Below are 25,050 nucleotides of genomic sequence, written 5' to 3'. Positions count from 1 at the left end.
TTTACAAAAAAAAGACTTTAGAGTCTCTTTAAAGGGATACTGTAGGGGGGGGGGGTCTGGGGAAAATGAGTTGAACTTACCCGGGGCTTCTAACGGTCCCCCGCAGGCATCCTGTGCCCGCGCAGCCACTTACCGATGCTCTGGCCCCGCCTCCGGTTCACTTCTGGAATTTCAGACTGTCTGAAAACCACTGTGCCTGCGTTGCCATGTCCTCTCTCCCGCTGATATCACCAGAAGCGTACTAAGCAGACACAGACCATACTGGGCCTGCGCAGTACGCTCCTGGTGACATCAGCGGGATCAAGGACATGGCAATGCAGGCGCAGTGGTTTTCAGACTTTAAAGTCTGAAATTCCAAGACAATGGAAATTAGCATTAGTTAATACCACCAAAAATACACTTCTTCACCAATCGCAACGAATTTTCGAATTTGGAGACAAAAATAGTAAGTTGTTGGCGTGGTTATCCAAGGAGAGCAATAGTTCCCCAGCCATATCAACTATTATGAATGACTCTGGTGAATTACTGGTTGATCCTGAGGTAATTAATCAAACCTTCGCTTCCTTCTATAAAAACAGTTATATGCCTCTAAAGCCACATTTTCTGATTATGATCTACTTGACTACCTCCATAATATTAACATCCCCAATTTCTCAGAAGAAACTACTTCCGCACTAGATAAGAGTATTACTTTAGAGGGGGTTCAGCAGGCTATTTCTAAATTGAAACCAAACAAATCTCCTGGTCCTGACGGACTTCCTGCTGAATTTTACCATACTTATTCTAGTCTACTGGCAGATAAACTGTGCGCACTTTTTAATGATATCCTCAAGGGAAGTACTCTGCCTAATACGTTTAATGAAGCGATTATTATAGTGCTTTTAAAACCCAATAAGGATCCTAATCAGTGTGGCTTCTACCGACCAATATCGCTACTTAACTCCGATGCAAAAATCCTCGCAAAAATACTAGCTAATAGGTTAAAACCGGTCATTACTGATGTAATACATTGCGATCAAACTGGATCCATGCCGGGGCGCAGTACCGATATTAACATACGTAGACTCCTCACCAATATCTCCCTACCACTACACGATGGGGGTAGGCGCAATGTTGCCTCCTTGGATACAGAAAAAGCATTCGACTCTGTGGAATGGGCGTATCTCTGGCAAGTACTGCATATTTATGGGTTTGGGATAAATTTCATCTCATGGGTCAAAGCTTTATACAGCTCCCCAACGGCTAGAATTAAAACTGGTAATATCTCTCATCCTTTTTCAATGACCAGGGGTACGAGCCAGGGTTGTCCACTATCGCCTTACCTTTTCGCACTAGCTATCGAACCACTAGCAATTATGGTGAGAGAAACAGCAGATGTTGTGGGCGCGTACATCAAAAAAGGGCGTCGGGAAAAAAGGGCGCGTGGTGTAAACGATAAACAGTATTATCGTTTATTGAAATATTGTGTAGAATTTCGTTTAGAAATAGTGTTTTAAGAATTTATAAATCACTAAATAATGTGTATGAGATCGGCAATTCTTAAAACGTTAATCTTCCCTATTTGTAAACTGAAACTTATATTTACGTTTGTTAAAAACCCTCCCTGTACCTATCCCTAACCCCTAGACCCCCTGTTGGTGCCTAAACCTAAGACCCCCCTGTTGGTGCCTAAACCTAAGACCCCCCTGTTGGTGCCTAAACCCAAGACCCCCCTGTTGGTGCCTAAACCCAAGACCCCCCTGTTGGTGCCTAAGGGCTGGTTCACACGGGCGTCTGCTGAGCTTTTGCTTGGCATTGCGTTCAAACGCCAGCGTTTAAACGCCAGCGTTTAAAAGCTAGCTTTTGAAAGCTTTTGAAAAGCGTTCAAGGCTAGCAGTTCTGGTCTCTGCTATTGTTTCCTCGCGTTTACTGCCTCTGAAAGCAGCATGTTGCTTTTGAGACTAGAGCAACGCTGGGATCTACTGCCAGGCTTTCATGAAAGCCTGCAAAAGCCAGCTCTAAACGCTCCCATTCACTTGCATGGGATGGCAGTAGATCCCAAAAAACGCTGCGTCTGAAACGCTGCGTTAAATGCCACAAAAACGCCCGTCTGAACCAGCCCTTAACCTAAGACCCCCCTGGTGGTGCCTAAACCTAAGACCCCCCTGGTGGTGCCTAAACCTAAGACCCCCCTGGTGGTGCCTAAACCTAAGACCCCCCTGGTGGTGCCTAAACCTAAGACCCCCCCTGTTGGTGCCTAAACCTAAGACCCCCTATGGATAATAATGTTTTACAGACATTAATAAATAAAAAATGTAAATAAAAAAAAATGTAATTAATTTTTTGGGGTGGATAATAATGTTTTAGAAATGTTTTAGAAATAGTGATTTAGTATCTTTATAAACGTTATTCGTCACGGGCTCATTTTGTAAAGTTAAATCATCACAAACAGTTAAAAAATCCTTAAAAATCTCCGGGCGCCGTTTGTTAAAACGTTAATCTCCAGCGCCTTTTTTTCCCTGTTCGGCGCCCGGTAAACGATATTTATAATGGGAGTGAATGGGGCGCCCTTTTTGTCCACTTGTCTCATGCGCCCAAATCTCCTGCTTCCGTTGTGGGCATCCTGGTTGGATCTCTTACAGAAAAGGTTTCAATGTATGCGGATGACACCTTGCTATACTTGGGAGACCCGGAGGACTCCTTGCAGTCAGCCCTCAGCATAATAAATAAATTTGGAAGGTACTCAGGTCTTAAAGTAAATTGGGGGAAATCTGTCTTGATGCCACTGGATAATTTTGATGTTAGTTTATATCTTAGCCCATTGCAATGGGTTAAACAATTTAAATACTTGGGGATTCAAATCACTACACAATTAACGGATTTCCATAAACTTAATATACAACCAGTAGTGGATAGATTTCAGCAGAAAGCCCTAATATGGAAAGCCCTCCCTCTTTCCTTAATCGGCAGGATAAATATATTTAAGATAATATATATATATATATATATATATATATATATATATATATATATATATATATATATATATATATATATATATATACATATACACTTCCCAAAACCTTCTTTAAAAGGATACCCGCACTGAAATGTGACATAATAAGACAGACATGCGTATGTACAGTGCCTAGCACATAAATAACTATGAGGTGTTCCTTTTTTTCTTTCTCTGCCTGAAAGAGTTAAATATCAGGTATGTAAGTGGCTGACTCAGTCCTGACTCAGACAGGAAGTGACTACAGTGTGACCCTCACGGATATGAAATTCCCCCTTTTTACCTCTTTCTAGCTCTCAGAAGTCATTTTCTGCTAGGAAAGAGTTTTATACTTGGAATTTCTTATCAGTGAGGGTCACACTGTAGTCACTTCCTGTCTGAGTCAGGACTGAGTCAGCCACTTGCATACCTTATATTTAACTCTTTCAGGCAGAGAAAGAAAAAAAAGGAACACAGCATAGTTATTTGTGTGCTAGGCACTGTACATACACATGTCTATCTCATTATGTCACATTTCAGTTTGGGTATCCTTTAATAAATTGCACTCCTTAATCTCTAGTTTCATATGGGGAGGTTGCATGCCGAGGGTATCCCTAGCCACTCTACAGCTTCCAGCGGATCAGGGTGGCCTAGCTCTTCTCAATATGTATCTATTACTGTGCTGCTGTTTTGGTCACTGTAAGGTGGTTGTTTTCGCAAGATAAATATAATGCTACAGTTGCGGTGGAGGCGGCCATACTGGGTTCTTACGGGAGGCTCACCTTGTTGGCTTTCAGAGGCACCAGGGTGGATTTTAGATGCACAAGCCCCATGTTCACTACCACCAAAGTATGGAAAGACATGCTCGCTTATACCGGGAATGCTGATAAACTTTCTCCTCATACACCGCTTTGGGATAATCCTTATCTACCTCACTTCTCACAAATACCAGACCCCGGTCTGTGGGCCCGCCAGGGCATAAAAGCCATACAGCATATAGTGGGGAATGCAGAATTACTATCCTTTAATACCCTCAAAATTACTTTTGGTCTGCCTAATAAAATGTTCTTCAGATACATACAAATCAGGCATGCTTACAACGCCCAATTTAAAGATGGCGGTCCAACACCGATTTCCTGCGATTTAGAACAAACACTAATGGTACTTGGCCTAGAAAAGCCTCTTTCGGTAATATACTTTTCCCTCATGAATAGTACTACCCATAGTCTCGCTAGATGTCAAGCTAGGTGGAATGAGAAAGTTCCTGGGTTGGATGATAAAGACTGGGAAGAAATTTGAGTCATTTGTTAAAGTTCCTATCTCAGCCAGATATCGCTTAGTACAATTTAAATTTCTTCATTGTACCTATCTTACACCCGTACGTATGCATAAAATCTCCACTTCCAATACCCCTAATTGTCTCAGATGTAATGCTGACCCGGGAACTTTCTTACACATGTTCTGGGACTGCCCTCATGTGTATTCCTTTTGGTCTAAGGTTAGTGACTTAATGAAATTCTGCAAATACGACTAATACTCTCTCCCAAGGTATTTTTACTGGGGCTACTAGATGATATCCCATCGGGCAAACACCCTCAGTACCTAACAAGAATATTATGCTTCTATGGCCGTAAAGAAATACTTCACACATGGAAATCAGATAAGCCCCCCTCCTTCAATCACTCCATTTTACTGGTAACCAGTGAAGAGTTTGGAGTACTGGGGTGATGTGTGAGCTGCGGGGGGCATTGGCTAGGAGTCTGGCTGCAGCATTCTGTACTAGCTGTAAGGGGCGCAGAACCTTTTCTGTAGATCCGATGAACAGGGCGTTGCAGTAGTCTAGGCGGGAGAGTACAAATGCATGAACCAGGGCAGGTAGGTCTTCAGCTGGGATAAGGTGTTTGATTTTCGCTATATTTCTTAGATGGAAGAAGGAAGACTTGACGACAGCTGATATCTGCTGTTTGAGTTTTAGATTTCCATCCAGGATCACCCCAAAGGTTTCGCACAGTCTTTATACTGTACAGTATCTCCCCCAATTGCTAGTTTGAGGTGGTGAGCGTTTTGAACTCTATTCATCATGTGTGGACCACCTACCACCAACACCTCTGTTTTGTCAGAGTTCAGCCTCAGCCAGCTGGTGTTCATCCAATTTTGTAAATCCACTAGACACGCATTTATGGATGCTGATGGGTCTTGGGTGCCAGGCTTGAAGGACAGATACAGTTGTGTGTCATCTGCATAACAATGGTATCCTAGGCCATAGTTCTGGATTATTTTGCCCAGTGGGAGCATGTAGACTGCAAAGAGTAATGGTGATAGTACAGAACCCTGTGGAACTCCATAGGGAAATGGCACTGGATTAGAGTAGTGTGTGCCCAGACATACTTGCTGTGTCCTGCCAGATAGGAAGGTCTGAAACCAGCTAAGAACCGTACCCCTTAGGCCACAGTAATTCTTCAGTCGCTGGATTAGTATTTCATGATCCACAGTATCAAATGCTGCAGACAAGTCCAGAAGAATCAAAATTGAGCAATCACCCTTGTCCCTTGCAGTAAGTAGATCATTCATTACTCGGACTAATGCCGTTTCAGTGCTGTGCCTTTTCCTGAATCCTGACTGAAAAGTATCAAAGATGTTATCTGTAAGCCTGGCTTCCAGCTGTTTGGTGACTACTTTCTCGATAACTTTTGATAGGAATGGTAAGTTCGCCACAGGTCTGTAGTTGGTTACAGAATCAGGATCTAGTGATGGTTTCTTCAAGAGGGGTTTTATGATCGCTTTCTTTAGTTCTTCTGGGAAAAGTCCACTTTGCAAGGAGCACTGAGTGATTTTGTGAAGTGCTGGCCTGATCAGCTCTGGGCACTGCATTAAGGATCCAGTTGGGCCAGGATCCAGGTCGCAGGTAGTGGGGCGGAGACTTTGAATGAGAATTCCAAAATCTTCTTCACTCAGAGTGTCAAAGACTTGCCATGGTGGTACAGTAGTAAGCAGATGCAAATTTCAGTGGTCAATTGATGTTGGTGTAATGCTGGCACGGATGGTAGACACCTTGTTTGTGAAGAAGGCAGAGAATTCTTCACACCTTTCCCTGGAGAATGTGGTTAAGGCTTTTAGGCAGGAAGGATTGCAGAGTGATTCCACTGTGTGGAAGTGTTGACCAGCTCTGTTGTTGGCTGTAGATATTTTGTGCGAGATAGTCGATTTTTTCTTGGTTATTGCTTGTTGGTATTGTCTGAGGTGTTGCATTAGGCTAGATTTGTGCTCCTCAGACCCTGATTTACGCCACTGTCTTTCAAGTCTGCGCCCTTTTTTTAGATCCATGATGGTTTTGTCAAACCAATTAGCTTTCGGCTTTTTGGTTGCTGATTTGGTGCGCCATGGGGCAATACTGTCCAGTGTTTCATATATTGTGTTGTTGTACTGGGTTACTAGAGTGTTTGGGTCCATTTGACTGTGGAGCAGATTTGTAAAATCCAGGTTGGCAGTTATCCTCTCCGGTGTTAATTTATTCAGGGGACGGGTTTTGATTGTTTCTTTAGGGAGCTGCTTGATAGGGTGATGTTCAATAGTAAACTGTATTATGTGATGGTCTGACCACACCACTGGGGTTACTGTTATATTAACAACAATGTAGAAGCTCTTCCTGCAGGCCCAGAAGACTAAATTATAGTGTCAACCTAAATGCTCTCAGAGAGATAATTTATAATATCTTCATTGGCTCTGGTCTAAGGAGGTAAGCGCTGAATTCTCACGCTATATTCATCTCTTATACTCTATATTCTTTTTTTTTTCCTCCTTCTCTTCTTTACTCTCCCTTCTAACGGATGGTACAACCACAATTACATAGACCAAACTGAGGAATCTTTTTTGTTTTTTGTTTTTTTTAATATGCTTATGATATCATTAACAATTCAATGCTCAACTGTTTGTACGCGTTATTGTACCAGTGTATCCTCATATTGCATAAGATATGCAATACTATAGATTCTGTGTGATATACCTTTTGTATACTCGGTATGTGTACCACTGTTACTCTCTCCTATCTAATGTTATTTGAGTACCTGCGTGTACTTGTTTGTACGTGTTCTCAAAAATCAATAAAAATTGATTTGTTAAAAAGTCTGAAATTCCAGAAGTGAACCGGAGGCGGGGCCAGAGCATCGGTGAGTGGCTGTGCGGGCACAGGATGTCTGCAGGGGATCATTAGAAGCCCCGGGTAAGTTCAACTCATTTTCCCCTGACCCCCCTACAGTATCCCTTTAAGGCACTTCCACACTTCAGGCAGGGGTCACACCTGTCGGCTTTCGTGCGCGTTTTCTGCACAGAAAAACTGTTTTCAACTGAGAACTCATGTTAATCAATGAGCAAGGTCACACTTGAATGTAGATTTCGCACGCAGAAAAAAACCTGACATCTTGCGCAATTTGTCAGTTTTCTCTATAAATTACATTAGCTGTTGTAAGGTAGAGGTCACATTTGTCTTTCAGTTTTCTGAAAAGTGTAGAAACTGAAAGACAAGTGTGACCCCTGCCTCAAACATTCTATTGCGGTGCGATTCTTCTGCAATTGTACCACAATGGTCCCTGAAGGCTGCACCGCCTGTTACCGCTGCAATGCGACTATACAGTGAGGCATAATTTCCAATTACGGTAAATGTTACCTCTTCATGCTGCTGCAGATCATTCCCTTTATTCACTACACCAACTTAGTGAGGCCACACCCACAGTTCTGCCTATCTCTGGTCTAGGATGTGTTCTCACTTGAGCAGAAAACAGACTTTTCTTGTCCATTCTTTGCTCATCACAAAACTCACAATGGATGAATCCTATTGTATTATCTGTTCACACTTGTCACTCTGCAATAGATCTGTGGGATCCGCTGCGGTAAGTAGGCTGTACTTCTGTGCAGTCCGTGATAATCAGGCGGATGTATTCATTATATAGCCTATGGTGGTAACACATCTGCCCAGGGCTCCGCCAGACCACAGCAGATACCACACGGTCCGCTCCTGCCAGACGCACGTGATCCAATACTCCCTCATAACCAGCTGCATAGTCATCCCAGTACCAGGTAAATAATTTGCTCAATGACTAGGCACCAATCACCTTTCTTTCTTGGTAATCGTATACAGCGCTGCGGCTACCAGGTGCCTTTTATCCTCATGGCCAGCCCTGGCCACAGGGGTTACTGTTACGCCACTGCTACCCTGGGATGAAACCACTATAGCTTAGGGCCCTTTTACTTTTTTTCACCATAGCAGTGAATTGAGAAAAAGCTTTAGTTTTTCAGCATATAGTGTGAAAGAGGCCATAAGGAAACATGGACACTGTGCTGCACATTAGTTATCCTTTCAGTTACAACTGACAGCAACTGATACAGTGTAAAATGTCCCTTAAAGCGGATCCGAGATGAAAAACTAACTATAACAAGTCAACTTGTCTATATATCTTATCTAAAGTTTAGATGGTTTACACAGCAAATCTAGCTGCAAACAGTTTTAATAGAATATGATTATTTATTCCTGCGATACAATGACAGCAGACATGTTGTTTGTAAACATTACACATAGGCAGGCTTATCTGTATCTTGAGCCATCAGCCTAATCCCCTCTCCTCCTCCCACCTCCCCTCTGTCTCTGAAATCAATGGCTAGTAAGACCTCCCCCTCCTCCTGCCCAGACTGAGCTCCCATGAGCCCTTGCTACTGCCAAGGCTCTCTGAAAACCTGTGGGCGTGGTTTATTTAGTTTATAGCGAATTAGGGTATTAAAACAAAAAAAGTATTTGGCTTAAAGCGGAATATAACCCTGCATTTCAACTTTGCTCTAAAACATTATTTACAGCATATTATATGCAACCAGCATCTTTTTTACTAGACCAGCATTGGAAGGGTTAAACACAGAGGTTTAAAGTTCTGTGGAGAGATATGCAGAAGTTCAGATAGATACATTTAACTAAATAGAATATAACAAGTGATAAATGTTACACACTCTTTGTCTGTCCTCCAGCTCCTTCTCAGTCAGAGAGAATTAGTCACATTTAACACTTATAGATACATTTTGTTTACATAAATGTTTCTGTCAGCTTCGGATGCGTCTGCAGTTCTCTCCAGGAACTTTAAAGCTCTGTGTAACCCTTCCAATGCTGGTCTAGTAAAAAAAAAATGCTGGTTGCATATAATATATTGTAAATAATGTTTTAGAGCAAAGTTGAAATGCAGGGTTATATTCCACTTTAAGGAATGCCCTATAAACAATTGGAAAGGAGCACAATTATGCAATGTGTAAAAGTTCATCTCGGATCCACTTTAAAGTGAACCTGACCCAAGTAAAATTATTTAAAATAAACACATAATGTACCTGCAAATAAATATTACATCCTTACCTCGCTGTAAGTTCCTCACAGAAGCTCACCATTTTCTTCTTTCTTCTTATGATTCCTTCCATTTCTGACAAGATTTTGTCAGAACTGAAATATCAGTTGCTGTCAGTTATAACTGAAGAGACAACTGATGTGCAAGGTAATCACAGTGGACAAACAGGACGCAGGAGAGGAGAAAGACTGATGAATACACTACACGGGAGGAAAGTATGACGTTTGTTTATTAATTTTCAGTTCAGGTTTGCTTTAAAGTGGGAGTAATGGTTTAGGGATTGGGGAATCTAGGCTAAATGCGGATATGGGATGAAGGGGAGGAAAGATTTTAGCCACGATTGGCTCCAGTCCTTGCTCTGCAGGAACTACAAGAGATTTTCACTTTACATTTTAAATACCGTAGTTTTTTTTCTTTCGTGCTGCACTGGGCACCATATTTTTTTCTGCGTAAGAGCTGCTAAGCGAGCTGTACTATACAGCAGCCACTAACTACAGCTGACATGATGAGCAACAGATGCTCTATGGTCAGCCCCCTGCATTACACTGCGATCAGATGCCTCCTACAACAAAATGGATTATGCTGATGTGGCGTCAGTAAGGTAAATCTTCTGACGTGACTCAGCAATAAATGGATATTGCCAGTGTAAAAAAACAACACAAAAACAATCAGCCACATTAAATGTCAATAACAGTGCAGCAAAAACAAATATTTATGTTAAAGCGACTAAAATAGAAGAATTTAGCCATAGTGCCCCTTTAAAGAAGTGAAAATGAAACGGTTGAAGTCCCATATAACAGAGTGCTAGTGCCCTTCCTCCTCATACAGTTACACTGTGGAGTTAAGAATGTTTTGAAGAAGTTATGTGAGTAGCAGCAGCAAAGATTTTCCACCGTTTAAGCCTTTATTGAAATAACTGAGCAAGCACTATGGGCGACAAGTAATCCAGGCTCAGTTTTGTTGCTGCACAAGTACAGTTTAATCTGCACCTTAAAGAGTAACTGTTAGCCCCCAAAGTGAAATTTAAATCTCTACAGCAATGTTTTATTTAGTATTAAAGTGATCCAAAAAGCCAATGCAGAACTTAAAAATCAATATAATTTTGTTACTATGTAGCCTTTTGCCCAAGCTAATGATGCAAAGCCGCATATCTGATACTGATGAGCATGCAGAGCATGCCTATGTCTGCCCGACCCCCCCTCTCCCCCCCCAGGACCAGGTGCCGATCTATTCGCACCACAAACAGCTGACCGCTCTGACAGGGAGAGAGAGCGGCAGCACTTCCAGCGCAGCCACGGCAGAGCAGCCGCCACCGAGTCACATGTGAGACATGTGAGAGAGATGCACGGTGGCGGCTGCTCTGCCGTGGCTGCGCTGGAAGTGCTGCCGCTCTCTCTCCCTGTCAGAGCGGTCAGCTGTTTGTGGTGCGAATAGATCGGCACCTGGTCCTGGGGGGGGGGGGGAGAGGGGGGTCGGGCAGACATAGGCATGCTCTGCATGCTCATCAGTATCAGATATGCGGCTTTGCATCATTAGCTTGGGCAAAAGGCTACATAGTAACAAAATTATATTGATTTTTAAGTTCTGCATTGGCTTTTTGGATCACTTTAATACTAAATAAAACATTGCTGTAGAGATTTAAATTTCACTTTGGGGGCTAACAGTTACTCTTTAAAGCAGCAGAGACAGCCATACTATCCCAGGAAAATAACACATTTATAAGTAAATAACTACTTGCTTTACTTACATAACAGATGTATTGTACTGTCCACGTTTTGATTTCAGTGAATTTTATAAAGTAAATAAGGTTAATTCTGTTTCTGGCATTTTCCATCTTGATTCCCTCTGACTAATGCCAAGCAAAACTTTTTTTTTTTCTCCTAGAAACTGCACTGTCATAGCTAACTTGCATTTGTAAGCACAGCATAGATCAGATTTCAGCAGCTCACTGAACTGCCCTCAGCGAATCAGTAAGAAGTAGTAATGTAGGAGGGGTGAGGATAAGCTTCCTTCTCAGCAATGTGAAACAAATACAGCCAAGCTGAGATGAGATTTATTATTGCTGAAACACGTTTCTGAATAGATTGGAGTGCTTGCAATGTAGGGTAAAGTTGCAGGCTGCATATTAAACACAGATAAATAGGTAAATGAAATTTGATTTTGTGGCCAGCAATCCCTTTTTAAAGGAAACAACGCAAACCAGAACTGAAAATTCAAATTCAAAACAAACATACACAGGTCATATGCCTATGACTCCCGCATAATCTGCTCATCCATCTCTTTCCCCTCTCCTGTGCACTGTTTTTCCACTGTGATCAGTGGAATTCTCCATACTTCATTTTAAAAATGGCAATGACCCCGTAACAGCCCCGTGTCAGCACACTGTTCAACTGTAAAATCTCCCACTTGAGCAATAGGGAAACATGGACATTACCTTGCACATCAGTTGTCCTTTCAGTTATAACTGATAGTAACTGATCTATTTTAGTTCTGACAAAATCTTGTCAGAACCGGAAGAAATCATTGTTACAAGAAAATGGTGAGCTTCTGAGAGGAACTAACAGCGAGGTAATTTTGTAATATTTTACAGGTACATCACGTGTATTTTAAATAATTTTCTGTGGTTCAGCTTCACTTTAAGTGAACAAAAAAATGATTGCCCATTTACTTACCTGGGGCTTCTTCCAGCCCCCTGAAGTCTTGCTAATCCCTCACCGTCGTCCCACGCTACTCGGTTCCTCCAGTGTCCATGCAGAACCCTTCCAGCCATTAGAGCGCAATAGAAGAGGCGCAGGAGGAGGACAGCTGAGGAATGGCTGTGAGCAGAATAACGGCCAGTGACCAAGGGGACTTCAGGGGGCTAAAAGAAGCCCCAGGTAAGTAAATGAGCAATTTTTTTTTCACTTAAGGTTCCCTTTAAACTGGATCTACAAGTGCCTTGTTTACATTGCACTTAAAGTGAAACTTAACCGTGTTACAAAAAAAAAAAAAAAAAAAAAAAGGTTTCACTTACCCGGGGCTTCCCCAAGCCCCCTGCAGCTGTCCTGTGCCCTCGCCGGTCCTCGATTATCCTCCAGTGCCCCGCTGCGGGGTAGTTTCACCCTGGCAATGGGTATCCTTGTACGCGTTACTGTCATCGAGCACTTCCTGCACAGGTGCAGTACAAGGTTTCTCTTACTGCGCAGGACGCACTTGACGGCGGTAACATGTACAAGTATACGCATGGCCAGGGGCCGAAAATGAAACTAACCCGAGGTGGGGCACTGGAGGATAATAGAGGACCGGCGAGGGCACAGGATGGCTGCTGGAGACTTGCGGAAGCCCCTGGCTAGTGAAACTTTTTTTTCAACACAGTTAAGGTTCACTTTAAGAAGGTCCATGGTAATACGGTCACTATTTTTAATCAATTATGCAACTGAAAGATGCTGAGAAGCAGCTGGTGAGAGTTGCAAGTGTCTTATGTTTATTGAAAGCTCATCTAAACTCATCTACACACGCAGCACAGTGGTGTAGTGGTTAGTGCTCTTGCCTTGCAAGCGCTGGGTCCCCGGTTCGAATCTCAGCCAGGTCAACATCTGCAAGCAGTTTGTATGTTCTCCCTGTGTCTGCGTGGGTTTCCTCCAGGTACTCTGGTTTCCTCCCACACCCCCAAAAACATACAGATAGGTTAATTGGCTTCCCCCAAAAAATGGCCCTAGACTATGATACATACACTAGACATATGACTATGGTAGGGATTAGATTGTGAGCCCCTCTGAGGGACAGTTAGTGACAAGACAATATTACTCTGTACAGCGCTGCAGAAGAGGTCGGCGCTATATAAATACTAAATAATAATGATGATAATAATAATAACAATAATACACAGATTCAGGGTTTGTTCACACTACAAGAGCTTTTTAAACACTAGAGATTTTAAAAGCTCTTGCTAATGCAATGCTGTGGAGGATTTTTTTTAAAGATCACATCGTTCTAGTGAGAATACACACATTGGATAACATTAGCAAGAGCTTTTAAAATCACAAGCACTTAGACAACCTCCTGTAGTGTGCACCAGCCCTCATAGGTGCTAAAAGGGGGCAGGCAGATCTAAAGGGATGCCTCTGTAAAGCTGTCACAGCACAGAAGCGTAATGCTAGGAATACACGGCTCGATAGATAATTTCTGCCTTGCCCGATCGTTTCCGCGCTCGATTCCGCATTGAACACAATGGAAAAAGATAAGAAAACTGAGCGGAAGAATCGCCTGCGGAATCGAGCGGGGAATCGATCGGGCAGAGGAATCGAGCGGCATAATCAAGCCCAGCTTAAAGAGACTCTGAAGCGAGAATAAATCTCGCTTCAGAGCTCATAGTTAGCAGGGGCACGTGTGCCCCTGCTAAACCGCCGCAATAGCGCCGCTAAACGGGGGTCCCTTGACCCCCAAACCCCCCACTGCGACACTTGGTCACAGACTTGGTCGCTCCTGGAGGCAGGGCTAACGGCTGCAGCCCTGCCTCCAGTCGCGTCTGTCAGCGGAGCATCGCTGCCTCTCCCCCGCCCCTCTCAGTGAAGGAAGACTGAGAGGGGCGGAGATACGCGCTGACAGACGCGCGTGGGGCAGGGCTGCGGCGGTTAGCCCTGCCCCAAACACGAAGCGCTCCCCCGCATTACGGAGGGGGATTTGGGGGTGAAGGGACCACCGTTAAGCCGCGGGATAGCGGCGGTTTAGCAGGGGCACACGTGCCCCTGCTATCTAAGAGGTCTGAAGCGAGATTTATTCTCGCTTCAGACTCTCTTTAAGAATACCACCACAGCTGGTTAGATTTCTACTGTTTGCGGTACAGGTCTTGAAGCCATGCTTTTCAGTAAATTGCCAAACTATTACCGCTTGTGTGAAGATCTTCGTGAATTTGGGGGGGGGGGGGGGGGAATAAAGTTTAAAATACTGATTGCTCTACTTTACCGACCTAATATTTTTTACTCAATGGGTCTAATGAATTAATCACTTGCATGTGACATATATAATGAATTAATGCACTTACATGAGACATATTAGGAATGTGCCAATCACAAAAGTAAGATGATTGGTGATGGTGAGAGGGTTTAATTTGGGGGCAGTAAAGTTGCTCAGAGTCTTGCCATCCATTTATTGTGGATGGTGGGTCTTACCAGCACTTTTTAAAGGGGTTCTGTGGATATATTTAGAAAAAAAAAAAAAAAACTGACACTTACCTTGGGCTGCTACCGGCCCCCTGCAGCTGTTCTGTCACTCTCTGTCCTCTACGATCCTCTGTTCCCGCCGCCACTCACGGTCCAATTATTCGTCTAACTAGACTAATGCAACTGTGGCTGTGCGCATCCTCGCTCCCGCTCGCTTCTCTGGGAGCTTACTGGGCAGGTACGAGGTTTTCTTGTACTGCGCAATAAGCTCTCGGAGAAGCGAGCGGGAGCTAGGATGCGTGTGGCCGTGCAGGCGCAGTTGCATTTGTCTAGTTAGACGAATAATTGGCAGGTGACCGGCGGCGGGGAGCGGAGGATTCTTCGGTGACGGCGCGGGACTTGATAGCTGCAGGGGGCCGCGGTAGAAGCCCCAGGTAAGTAACACTTTTTTTTTTTTTTTAAAACAGCCACAGAACCCCTTTAACATTTTAGCAGCCACAAAGTAAAACTGTGCTCTCTAGAGCAGTGCATTCTGGGAAAGTCCTGAACACTACAGTTTATGTGCAGCTTTCAGCAAGGACATAATCAACAGAAGAGAATAGCAGCACCTATAAAATAGTCTGCATATGAATTTTCACAGTTCTGTGATGTATGCCTTAGTACCCAGAGAGCTTAGCCCTCATGCTGTTCACTGCCTGGTGAAGCACAACAGGAGATCTACAAAATCCAAACATAACATTAATACATTAATTCTGGGATTTCTACAGTCACAAGGCAATTACAACTGGAATGTCAGGCATGCAAAAAGCCAACTCCGTAAAAGCAGAAAAAAGCACGCCCCATGAAGTGAATTGTGCACAGGGCACACACAGCACAACGTCAGGACTGAAAATTAAATCACAAACAACCAATTGTCAAAAAACAATTAAGGACAAATGTTTAATCACATTTTATTTGCTTATAAATGGATTTCCCTGCCACATAATCACCTCACATGTAGGCTATTTTTCCACAAGCAGCTGAAGGCAGTGAATTCACCGCCTGGCAGCTGACCCTGTCCACCGGCCCGGCGATTGCTATCACTCGGTAGGGGGTGTACTGGGAATAAACAGGCGGCCCTCCCCCATGTGTTGCATTTGAGCAGGGTGGGTGCTGTGCTCAGACATGACAGATGTTTTTTCGCTGCCAGGTGTCAATCATGACACGCGCGGTGTTACCGATCACTGCCTTTCGGCTGCATGTAACTGCACCCTAGTGGCACTTGTGTCCGGCAGCCAGAAGGCTGACATGATTGGCAAACAAGCAGTTCAGCCATTCACACTTACAAAACGTAAACCGTTAGCGCTTTTGGTAGCATTTTGCGCTGGCGTTTTTTTGCGATTAACGCCATTCACACTTGGGGTGATTTTTCGCGATCGCGATTAGCGCTTCTATAGCACTAAACGTGATCGCCAGGAAATCGCCTGAAAATGGTGCAGGATCCAAAAATTTTTGGGGCGATTTGCGCTAAATCGCCAGTGATTAACGCAAATCGCCCAAGTGAGAACAGGCCCATAGGTTATTATTGCACTAGCGCTTTAAAAAGTGCTAGCGCTCGAGCGTTTTGCCGAAATCGCCGGCAAAAAACACTAGTGTGAATGGGGCCTTAGTGAAGCATCATTTTTCTTTTGACTGACTGACTGACGTGTACAATATTTCAGGGAGGATTCTCAGAACCCCTAGTGGGCAACCTCAGCTAGGGTCATTCCCAATCTTTGAGGCTAGATTCACAGTGGGACGTTGCGTTTTGATGCCACGTTAAAGTCGCACCGCAAGCTTACAACGCAACGCGCCCAAAAAGTGGCAACGCAGCGTTACCGTCGCATACAGCAGATACAGTAAAAAATACAGGCAATGAAAAGTATGCTTCCAAGTCATTACTGAGCATGTGCAAACAGTCCAACGCAGCTAATAACGTGTATAACGCACTGCATGCAGTACTTTTACTTAACGTGCAGCGTTAGACACCAACGCAACGTGTGCACTGTGAACAGGGCATTGATTTTTCATTGCAGTGAGTTATTCTGCGTTAAATGCGGTTTTAACGCGCGACTTTAACGTCCCACTGTGAACTTAGCCTCAGGCTATCCAGATGTGTGTCTCTTTGTGGGAGTACTCAGTTTGTGTAGAATGCACCCACCAATAGCATAAGTACCTCAGAATGGGAATGGCCTTGTTGCAGCTCCCCCTCATATATCTGGAAATGTGGAATTTGTCAGATTGTCCTGCCCTATGATATCCCAACATGCAAGTTACTACCTTGATTGAATGAAATTAGAAAGTGTTTCTAGGCATTTACTACAAAGTTGGATTTTTTAATTTTTTTTAAAGGAACATAAAATCAAAAGAAAAAAAATGAGTTTAACTTACCTGAGGCTTCTACCAGCCCAGCCCCCTGCAGCCGCCCCGTGCCCGCAAAGCCAATGAACAATCCTCCAGTTTTCCACAGCGCCCCTCTTTCAGCCGAGTGACTTGAGTGGACAGCCACTGCACATGCTTGGCGGCACGTATCCTCCATCACGCTCCCGTTGCCAGGAGTGTTATGCGCATGTGCAGTAGAGATTTCCCTATACAGCACATGTGCAGATCGGTCACATCCTTGGGATCGCGATCAGGAGGCGGACAGTCCGGGGCCGCGCATCTAAATGAAAGCGGTGCACTGCGAGGGACTGGAGGATCACTCAGTAGTGGCACACAGGGCAGCTGCAGGGGACTGGTAGAAGTCCCAGGTAAGAAACTAATTCTTTTCTATCAATTTAAAAATTCACAATTTAGATTAACTTTAAAGGGGAACTATAGTGAGAGGCATATGGAGGCTGCCATATTTATCTCTTTTTAAACAATACCAGTTGCCTGGCTACCCTGCTGATCTATTTGGCTATAGTAGTGTCTGAATCACACCAGAAATAGTGTCTGAATCACATCAGAAACAAGTATGCAGCTAATCTTGTCAGATCTGACAATAATGTCAGAAACACCTGATCTGCTGCATGCTTATTCAGGGGCTGAGGCTAAAAGCATTAGAGGCAGAGGATCAGCAGGATAGCCAGGCAACTGGTATTGCTTAAATGGAAATAAATGTGGCAGCCTCCACATCTCTCACATCGGTTGCCCTTTAAGGTTTAGGTTGAAAACAGCCCCATGTGGTGGTGTTCCGATATATTTATTTAGTATTTATACAGAGATGAAATGTTACCAGAATATACAAACTTCATGCAAATAGTGTCCTGGTCCAGGTTCAAACCAGACAGAAGTTCCTGACCTGTTGGTTGACAGTTGCTGTAAGACCGTCAGGAACCACAGAGCTGATGCCAACTATTACTTGCTAGATTGCCAAGATTAGTAGATGTATATTTTACTTTATATGCATCCGTTTTATCTGCTGAAGGATTTTAGTTTTTTTTTTTTATATATATTTAAATTTTTATTGAAAAGTAAATAAACCAACAAATCCAATGGCATAGCCATTAGACAGTAGAATATAGGAACCAAACACAGACAGCAGGAAATAAATCTGCATTAGTTCTTAACAGTCACATACATTGTACACAGCTTTAAAGAGAAACTGTAACCTAGGATTTGTAAAATGTTTGTTCTCCCTGATTTACATTCTGACATTTATCACATGCCAATATTATTACTGCTGGCAGGTGATGTCAGTGGAAGTAGCTGCTGCTTGCATTTTTGGCAGTTGGAAACCGCTGTTATTTCCCACAATGCAACAAAGCTCCCACAGTGTGATGTCAGCACCATGGTCCTGACATCACACTTTTGGGAAGGGTTTCACCACAATATCAGCCATACAGAGCTCCCTGATGATCCGTTTGAGAAAAAGAAGAGATTTCTCGAGGGAAAAGGGGTATCAGCTACTGATTGGGATAAAGTTCCATCCTTGGTTACGGTTTCTCTTTAAAGCCGTATACAATGTATGTGACCGTTAAGTGCGGATGCAGATTTTTTTCCCTGCTGTCTCTGTTTGGTTCCTATATTCTAATGGCTATGGCTCTCATGGGAAAGCGGGTATCAGCTACTGATTGGGACGAAGTTCAAATATTGGTAAAAGGATACCTGAGGGGACATGTGACATGGGGAGATAAGCATGGGTATGTACAGTGCCACTGCCAAGCACACAAATAACTATGCTGTGTTCCTTTTTTTCCTTTCTCTGCTTGAAAGAGTTAAATATCAGGTATGTAAGTGGCTGACTCAGTCCTGACTCAGACAGGAAGTGACTACAGTGTGACCCTCACTGATAAGAAATTCCAACTATAAAACACATTCCTAGCAGAAAATGGCTTCTAAGAGCAGGGAAGAGATCAAAACGGTCAATGGGTCATAGACTTTAGCTCTGGCATACTTTAATTAATGTGTCATTGAGCAAAAACAATAAAAACAGTTAAAACTTAAAAAAGTAGATTTAAACATAAGATAAAACTATGGAATATCTTCAGGTGTCCTTAAAGGTTTCTCTTTAATGACTGCACTGCACACAGTATTGCAGCCATTAACTCCTCCTGTCCCTTTTGTGCAGCCAGTATCGTCTCCAGGCCCCCAAGTGCAGCAATTACTCCCTCCCCTTCCTGCAGCCCAGTATCTTTCCCCTGCCCCATTTCTTGTTAATTGTTGCGGCCAGGACTTTCACACCTGTGTTTTTTTGGCATTTCCTTTATCAAGAAAATGTAACTTACCAGGGGGGTAAATTGCTGCAAATGGGAATGTTACTAATAGTACACACATTGCTCAGCATTGTTGACATTTGTGATCACTAATTTGCTGTAGTTAGCCACAGCTGTACCACAGCTCCCCCAAGGGACTCAGCAGCGTTCTATGAAATATTGGCCACGCGTTTGACTGAGCTAACAAATGTAAACTCCTTACCTGATACTTCGCAAGATAAGACTCCAAAGCATTGTACTGGATGGTCGCTGGAGAGCCAGATGGCCAGTCTATTCTGTCCACCTGAGTGGAGAATTCTTCCAAGACCTGGAAGGAGGATTGAAAACAGAATCTTTACAAATGACACAGCCACTATAATCAGGAAAAGTATTTCCAACACCCCTTTCTGTACAGCCTCATAGAGTTTATATACACCTGATACAGCCCACAAAATCTGAAGCCTAGTGACCCTCCACTGGAAAGTGCTACATTCATTAACAAGGCAGGTTTCACTGGCTAATTTACGGGTAAAACACATGAACCCTAAATATGATTCAAACTCCGGTTTGTGAGAGGAAATTAGAGTGCCTGGAGCAAACCAATGCTAAAACTGGGAGAACATACAGTCTCAATGCATATAAAGGCCTGCCCAGATTTGAACCTGGGACCCAGTGCTGCAAGGCGAGTTCTATAAGGAGGCTACCAGCTTTACCTCCTTAATAAAAAATGCTATTTGCATGGATGTAACACTGATCCTATGTTTCTACAACCATAGGGAACACTTGTAAAGCGACAATCTGCAGATCCCCAGAAAAGTGCAGATGACTGTCACTTGAATACAGGATGGCAGCTTTCCACACCCTGCCTGCAGCACGCTACAGAACTCCCTGCACATGCAGTACACCCGGTAGCATGTTACAGAACTCCCTGCACATGTAGTACTGCCTGCCCCTGCAGCACGCTACAGAACTCCCTGCACATGTAGTACTGCCTGCCCCTGCAGCATGCTACAGAACTCCCTGCACATGTAGTACACCCAACAGCACGCTCCAGAACTCCCTGCCCTTGCAACACTCTACAGAACTCCCTGCACATCCAGCACACCCAACCCTGCAGCTACCTACAGAACTCCCTGCACATGCAGTACACCCGGCAGCATTCTACAGACCTCTGTGCCCTTGGAGCACACTACAGAACTCCCTGTACATGCAGCACACCCAGCCCTGCAACACAATACAGAACTCTCAGGAACATGCAGTACACCCAGCCCTGCAGCACGCTACAGAACTCCCTGCGCATGCAGTACACCCTGCAGCACGCTACAAAACTCCCTACACATGCAGTACACCCTGCCCTTGCAGAACATTACCGAACTCCCTGCACATGCAGTACACCCTGCCCTTGCACCACACTACAGAACTCAGGGATGCTCATCACGGAATATTCCAGAGTAACCACAGTTAATTGCCCCAGATGAGCGGGTAGATGCAGCGTGGGTCAATTACCCATAATGCCACTCTACGCCCAGCGTTTCAACAAGATTGCAAGCGTCTCTTGGACGCGTTGCAAGCCTCGCTATGGAGCACTTCCTCCTTCAAGCCGGAAGGAGGAAGTGCTCCATAGCGAGGCTTGCAAGGCGTCCATTTGGATGCTTGCAAGCTCGTTGAAACTATGGGCGGAGAGCGGCATTATGGGTAATTAACCCCGCCGCATCTACCCACTCAGCTGGGGCAATTAAAGCCAATTTGAATCACGAGTAACCACTGTGGTTACTCGGGAATATTCCGCGATGAGAATTCCTGCTCCCTACAAATGCAGTAAACCCTGCAGCACACTAAAGAACTCCCTCCACATGCAGTACACCCTACCCTACAGCACACTACAGAACGTCCTGCCCTTGCAGCACACTACAGAACGTCCTGCCCTTGCAGCACACTACAGAACTCCCTGCACATGCAGTACACCCTACCCCTACAGCACACTACAGAACGTCCTGCCCTTGCAGGACACTACAGAACGTCCTGCCCTTGCAGCACACTACAGAACGTCCTGCCCTTGCAGCACACTACAGAACTCCCTGCACATGCAGTACACCCTACCCCTACAGCACACTACAGAACGTCCTGCCCTTGCAGCACACTACAGAACTCCCTGCACATGCAGTACACCCTACCCCTACAGCACACTACAGAACGTCCTGCCCTTGCAGCACACTACAGAACTCCCTGCACATGCAGTACACCCTACCCCTACAGCACACTACAGAACGTCCTGCCCTTGCAGCACACTACAGAACGTCCTGCCCTTGCAGCACACTACAGAACGTCCTGCCCTTGCAGCACACTACAGAACGTCCTGCCCTTGCAGCACACTACAGAACTCCCTGCACATGCAGTACACCCTACCCCTACAGCACACTACAGAACGTCCTGCCCTTGCAGCACACTACAGAACTCCCTGCACATGCAGTACACCCTACCCCTACAGCACACTACAGAACGTCCTGCCCTTGCAGCACACTACAGAACTCCCTGCACATGCAGTACACCCTACCCCTACAGCACACTACAGAACGTCCTGCCCTTGCAGCACACTACAGAACTCCCTGCACATGCAGTACACCCTACCCCTACAGCACACTACAGAACGTCCTGCCCTTGCAGCACACTACAGAACTCCCAGCACATGCAGTACACCCTACCCCTGCAGCACACTACAGAACGTCCTGCCCTTGCAGAACACTACAGAACTCCCTGCACATGCAGTACACCCGGCAGCATGCTACAGAACTCCCTGCCCTTGGAGCACTATCACGCTGGTGCGTGACGAGATAACAGACACAGATAGTATACAATAACAGTAATGCAAGATCTAGACCGGTCAGTACTTGTGCACAAGTATATATCGAGGTACAAAGTCGCTAAGCTTAATCGTAGTCAAAATCAATCAAGCAGAGTCATACACGGGTATCAGATGTCAGTCGTATTGCAAGGATCAGGCAGTAGCAAAGTCAGGGTCAGGCCGAGTCGGTAACGTAAATCAGATGACAATCATACAGAAGGACTAGACTGGAGCAAGGTCAAGATCAGGCAAGAGGTCGGTACACAGAATTAGGACAATGAGATGGTACTTCAACATTATCAGGAGGATAATACGAATGAATTACAAATTACAGCTATCAATAAGAAAAACAACAAACGACTGACTAACTGGAGTACATATATATTGTGCGTCTACACAATATATGGATGTAGCTCAAAGGTAGCTAGCTAGGCCAAGAACCAGCAAACTGATTAGTATCAAGGCCAGTGAGCAAGTGAAGCTCCTGGCCTTAGATACTTTGACAGTTAATTCCTGAGTGCAGCCTCTAGGGGAGGTGTCAGCTGATGACATCACAGCTGACACCTGTGTACCCGCCTCCTCAGCCTGTAAAGGCTGTCCTGTGTCGCGCGCGACCGCTCTGTCGCACTGCGCACACATGGACGCCGGAGCTCCGCCGCAGGGGTGCTGGGGACGCCAGAGGCCGGCGGAGCTGAAGACGACCCGATCCCAGCAGAAACGCCAGGACAGACGCCGCGGGACTCAGCGCTAACAGGTAAGTTTGTTACAAGCACACTACAGAACTCCCTGCACATGCAGTACACCCTGCCCTTGCAGCACAATACAGAACTCTCTACACATGCAGTACTCCCAACCCCTGCAGCATGCTACAGAACTCGCTGCACAAGCAGTACACCCTGACCTTGCAGCAAACTACAGAACTCCCTGCACATGCAGTATACCCTACCCCTGCAGCACACTACAGAACTCCCTACCCCTGCAGGACACCCTACCCCTGCAGCACACTACAGAACTCCCTACCCCTGCAGGACACTCTACCCCTGCAGCACACTACAGAACTCCCTACCCCTGCAGGACACCCTACCCCTGCAGCACACTACAGAACTCCCTACCCCTGCAGGACACTCTACCCCTGCAGCACACTACAGAACTCCCTACCCCTGCAGGACACTCTACCCCTGCAGGACACTCTACCCCTGCAGGACACTCTACCCCTGCAGGACACTCTACCCCTGCAGCATGCTACAGAACTCGCTGCACATGCAGTACACCCTGGCCTTGCAGCACACTACAGAACTCCCTGCACATGCAGTACACCCTACCCCTGCAGCACACTACAGAACTCCCTGCACATGCAGTACACCCTGCCCCTGCAGCACACTACAGAACTCCCTGCACATGCAGTACACCCAACCCCTGCAGCATGCTACAGAACTCGCTGCACATGCAGTACACCCTGACCTTGCAGCACACTACAGAACTCCCTGCACATGCAGTACACCCTGCCCCGGCAGCATGCTACAGAACTCTCTGCCCTTGAAGCCCACTACAGAACTTCCTGCACATGCAGTACACCCTGCATAGACATTAGAGCTAATAAAAACATTACTTCTGGTAAAAATCAAGGTTTTTGATTTTGACAGCGGTAAGCAGGTGATGGCTGCATTAGCATGCCCTTCATCCAGCAGCACAACTGATGTAAGGTTAGACCTCTGCTGAAATGGTAAGTGTTTGATCGCAGGTAGTTACCCATCGCATAACATATAATAAATACTGTATACCTACTGTAGGTTTTAGACTCATTTTAAAGTCACACTACAGTAGTCTTACCTTCTCAAGAAGAGTGAAGCAGACTCTCTGAGGGTACTCCGTATCAGCAATCACTACGCCCGCCAGGGAGTCATTCCGCACATACACGTGGCACAGATACTCTGGGGAGTGAAAGGAGATACTATACAGTGATACCATAATGCAAGAACACGTGGCACAGATACTCAACAGAGTGAAGTGAGATATTATGCAGTGTAGTCACTCCTCACATACACATAGCACAGATACTCTGCAGAGGGAAAGGAGATATGTAGTGTAGTCACTCCTCACATACACGTGGCACAGATACTCTGCAGAGGGAAAGGAGATATTATGCAGTGTAGTCACTCCTCACATACACGTGGCACAGATACTCTGCAGAGTAAAAGGAGATATTGTGCAGTGTAGTCACTCCTCACATACACATGGCACAGATACTCTGCAGAGGGAAAGGAGATATTATGCAGTGTAGCCACTCCTCACATAAATGTGGCACAGATACTCTGCAGAGGGAAAGGGGATATTATGCAGTCTAGTCACTCCTCACATACACGTGGCACAGATACTCTGCAGAGGGAAAGGGGATATTATGCAGTCTAGTCACTCCTCACATACACGTGGCACAGATACTCTGCAGAGGGAAAGGGGATATTATGCAGTGTAGTCACTCCTCACATACACGTGGCACAGATACTCTGCGGAGTAAAAGGAGATATTATGCAGTGTAGTCACTCCTCACATACACATAGCACAGATACTCTGCAGAGGGAAAGGAGATATTGTGCAGTCTAGTCACTCCTCACATACACGTGGCACAGATACTCTGCAGAGGGAAAGGAGATATTATGCAGTCTAGTCACTCCACACATACACGTGGCACAGATACTCTGCAGTGTGAAAGGAGATATTATGCAGTGTAGTCACTCCTCACATACACATAGCACAGATACTCTGCAGAGGGAAAGGAGATATTATGCAGTCTAGTCACTCCTCACATAAATGTGGCACAGATACTCTGCAGAGGGAAAGGGGATATTATGCAGTCTAGTCACTCCTCACATACACGTGGCACAGATACTCTGCAGAGGGAAAGGAGATATTATGCAGTCTAGTCACTCCTCACATAAATGTGGCACAGATACTCTGCAGAGGGAAAGGGGATATTATGCAGTGTAGTCACTCCTCACATACACATAGCACAGATATTCTGCAGAGG

At 45.0% G+C, this 25,050-nt stretch overlaps 1 protein-coding gene across 2 annotated transcripts in view; it reads right to left on the bottom strand.

Annotated features, from left to right (window-relative positions):
• YKT6 (YKT6 v-SNARE homolog) overlaps positions 1-25,050 on the bottom strand; it is a 60,749-nt gene that overhangs the window by 11,156 nt on the left and 24,543 nt on the right. For both annotated transcript variants that reach the window (XM_068274765.1, XM_068274766.1), the window contains exons 4-5: positions 23,856-23,956; positions 19,407-19,511 (exon numbers count right to left, since the gene is read on the bottom strand). In XM_068274765.1, coding sequence (XP_068130866.1) covers positions 19,407-19,511; positions 23,856-23,956 — 206 coding nt within the window. The remainder of the gene's footprint in view (positions 1-19,406; positions 19,512-23,855; positions 23,957-25,050) is intronic.

This window comes from Hyperolius riggenbachi, chromosome 3 (assembly GCF_040937935.1).
Source record: "Hyperolius riggenbachi isolate aHypRig1 chromosome 3, aHypRig1.pri, whole genome shotgun sequence".
NCBI lineage: Eukaryota > Metazoa > Chordata > Amphibia > Anura > Hyperoliidae > Hyperolius > Hyperolius riggenbachi.
This window is presented reverse-complemented; position numbering and strand designations above follow the sequence as displayed.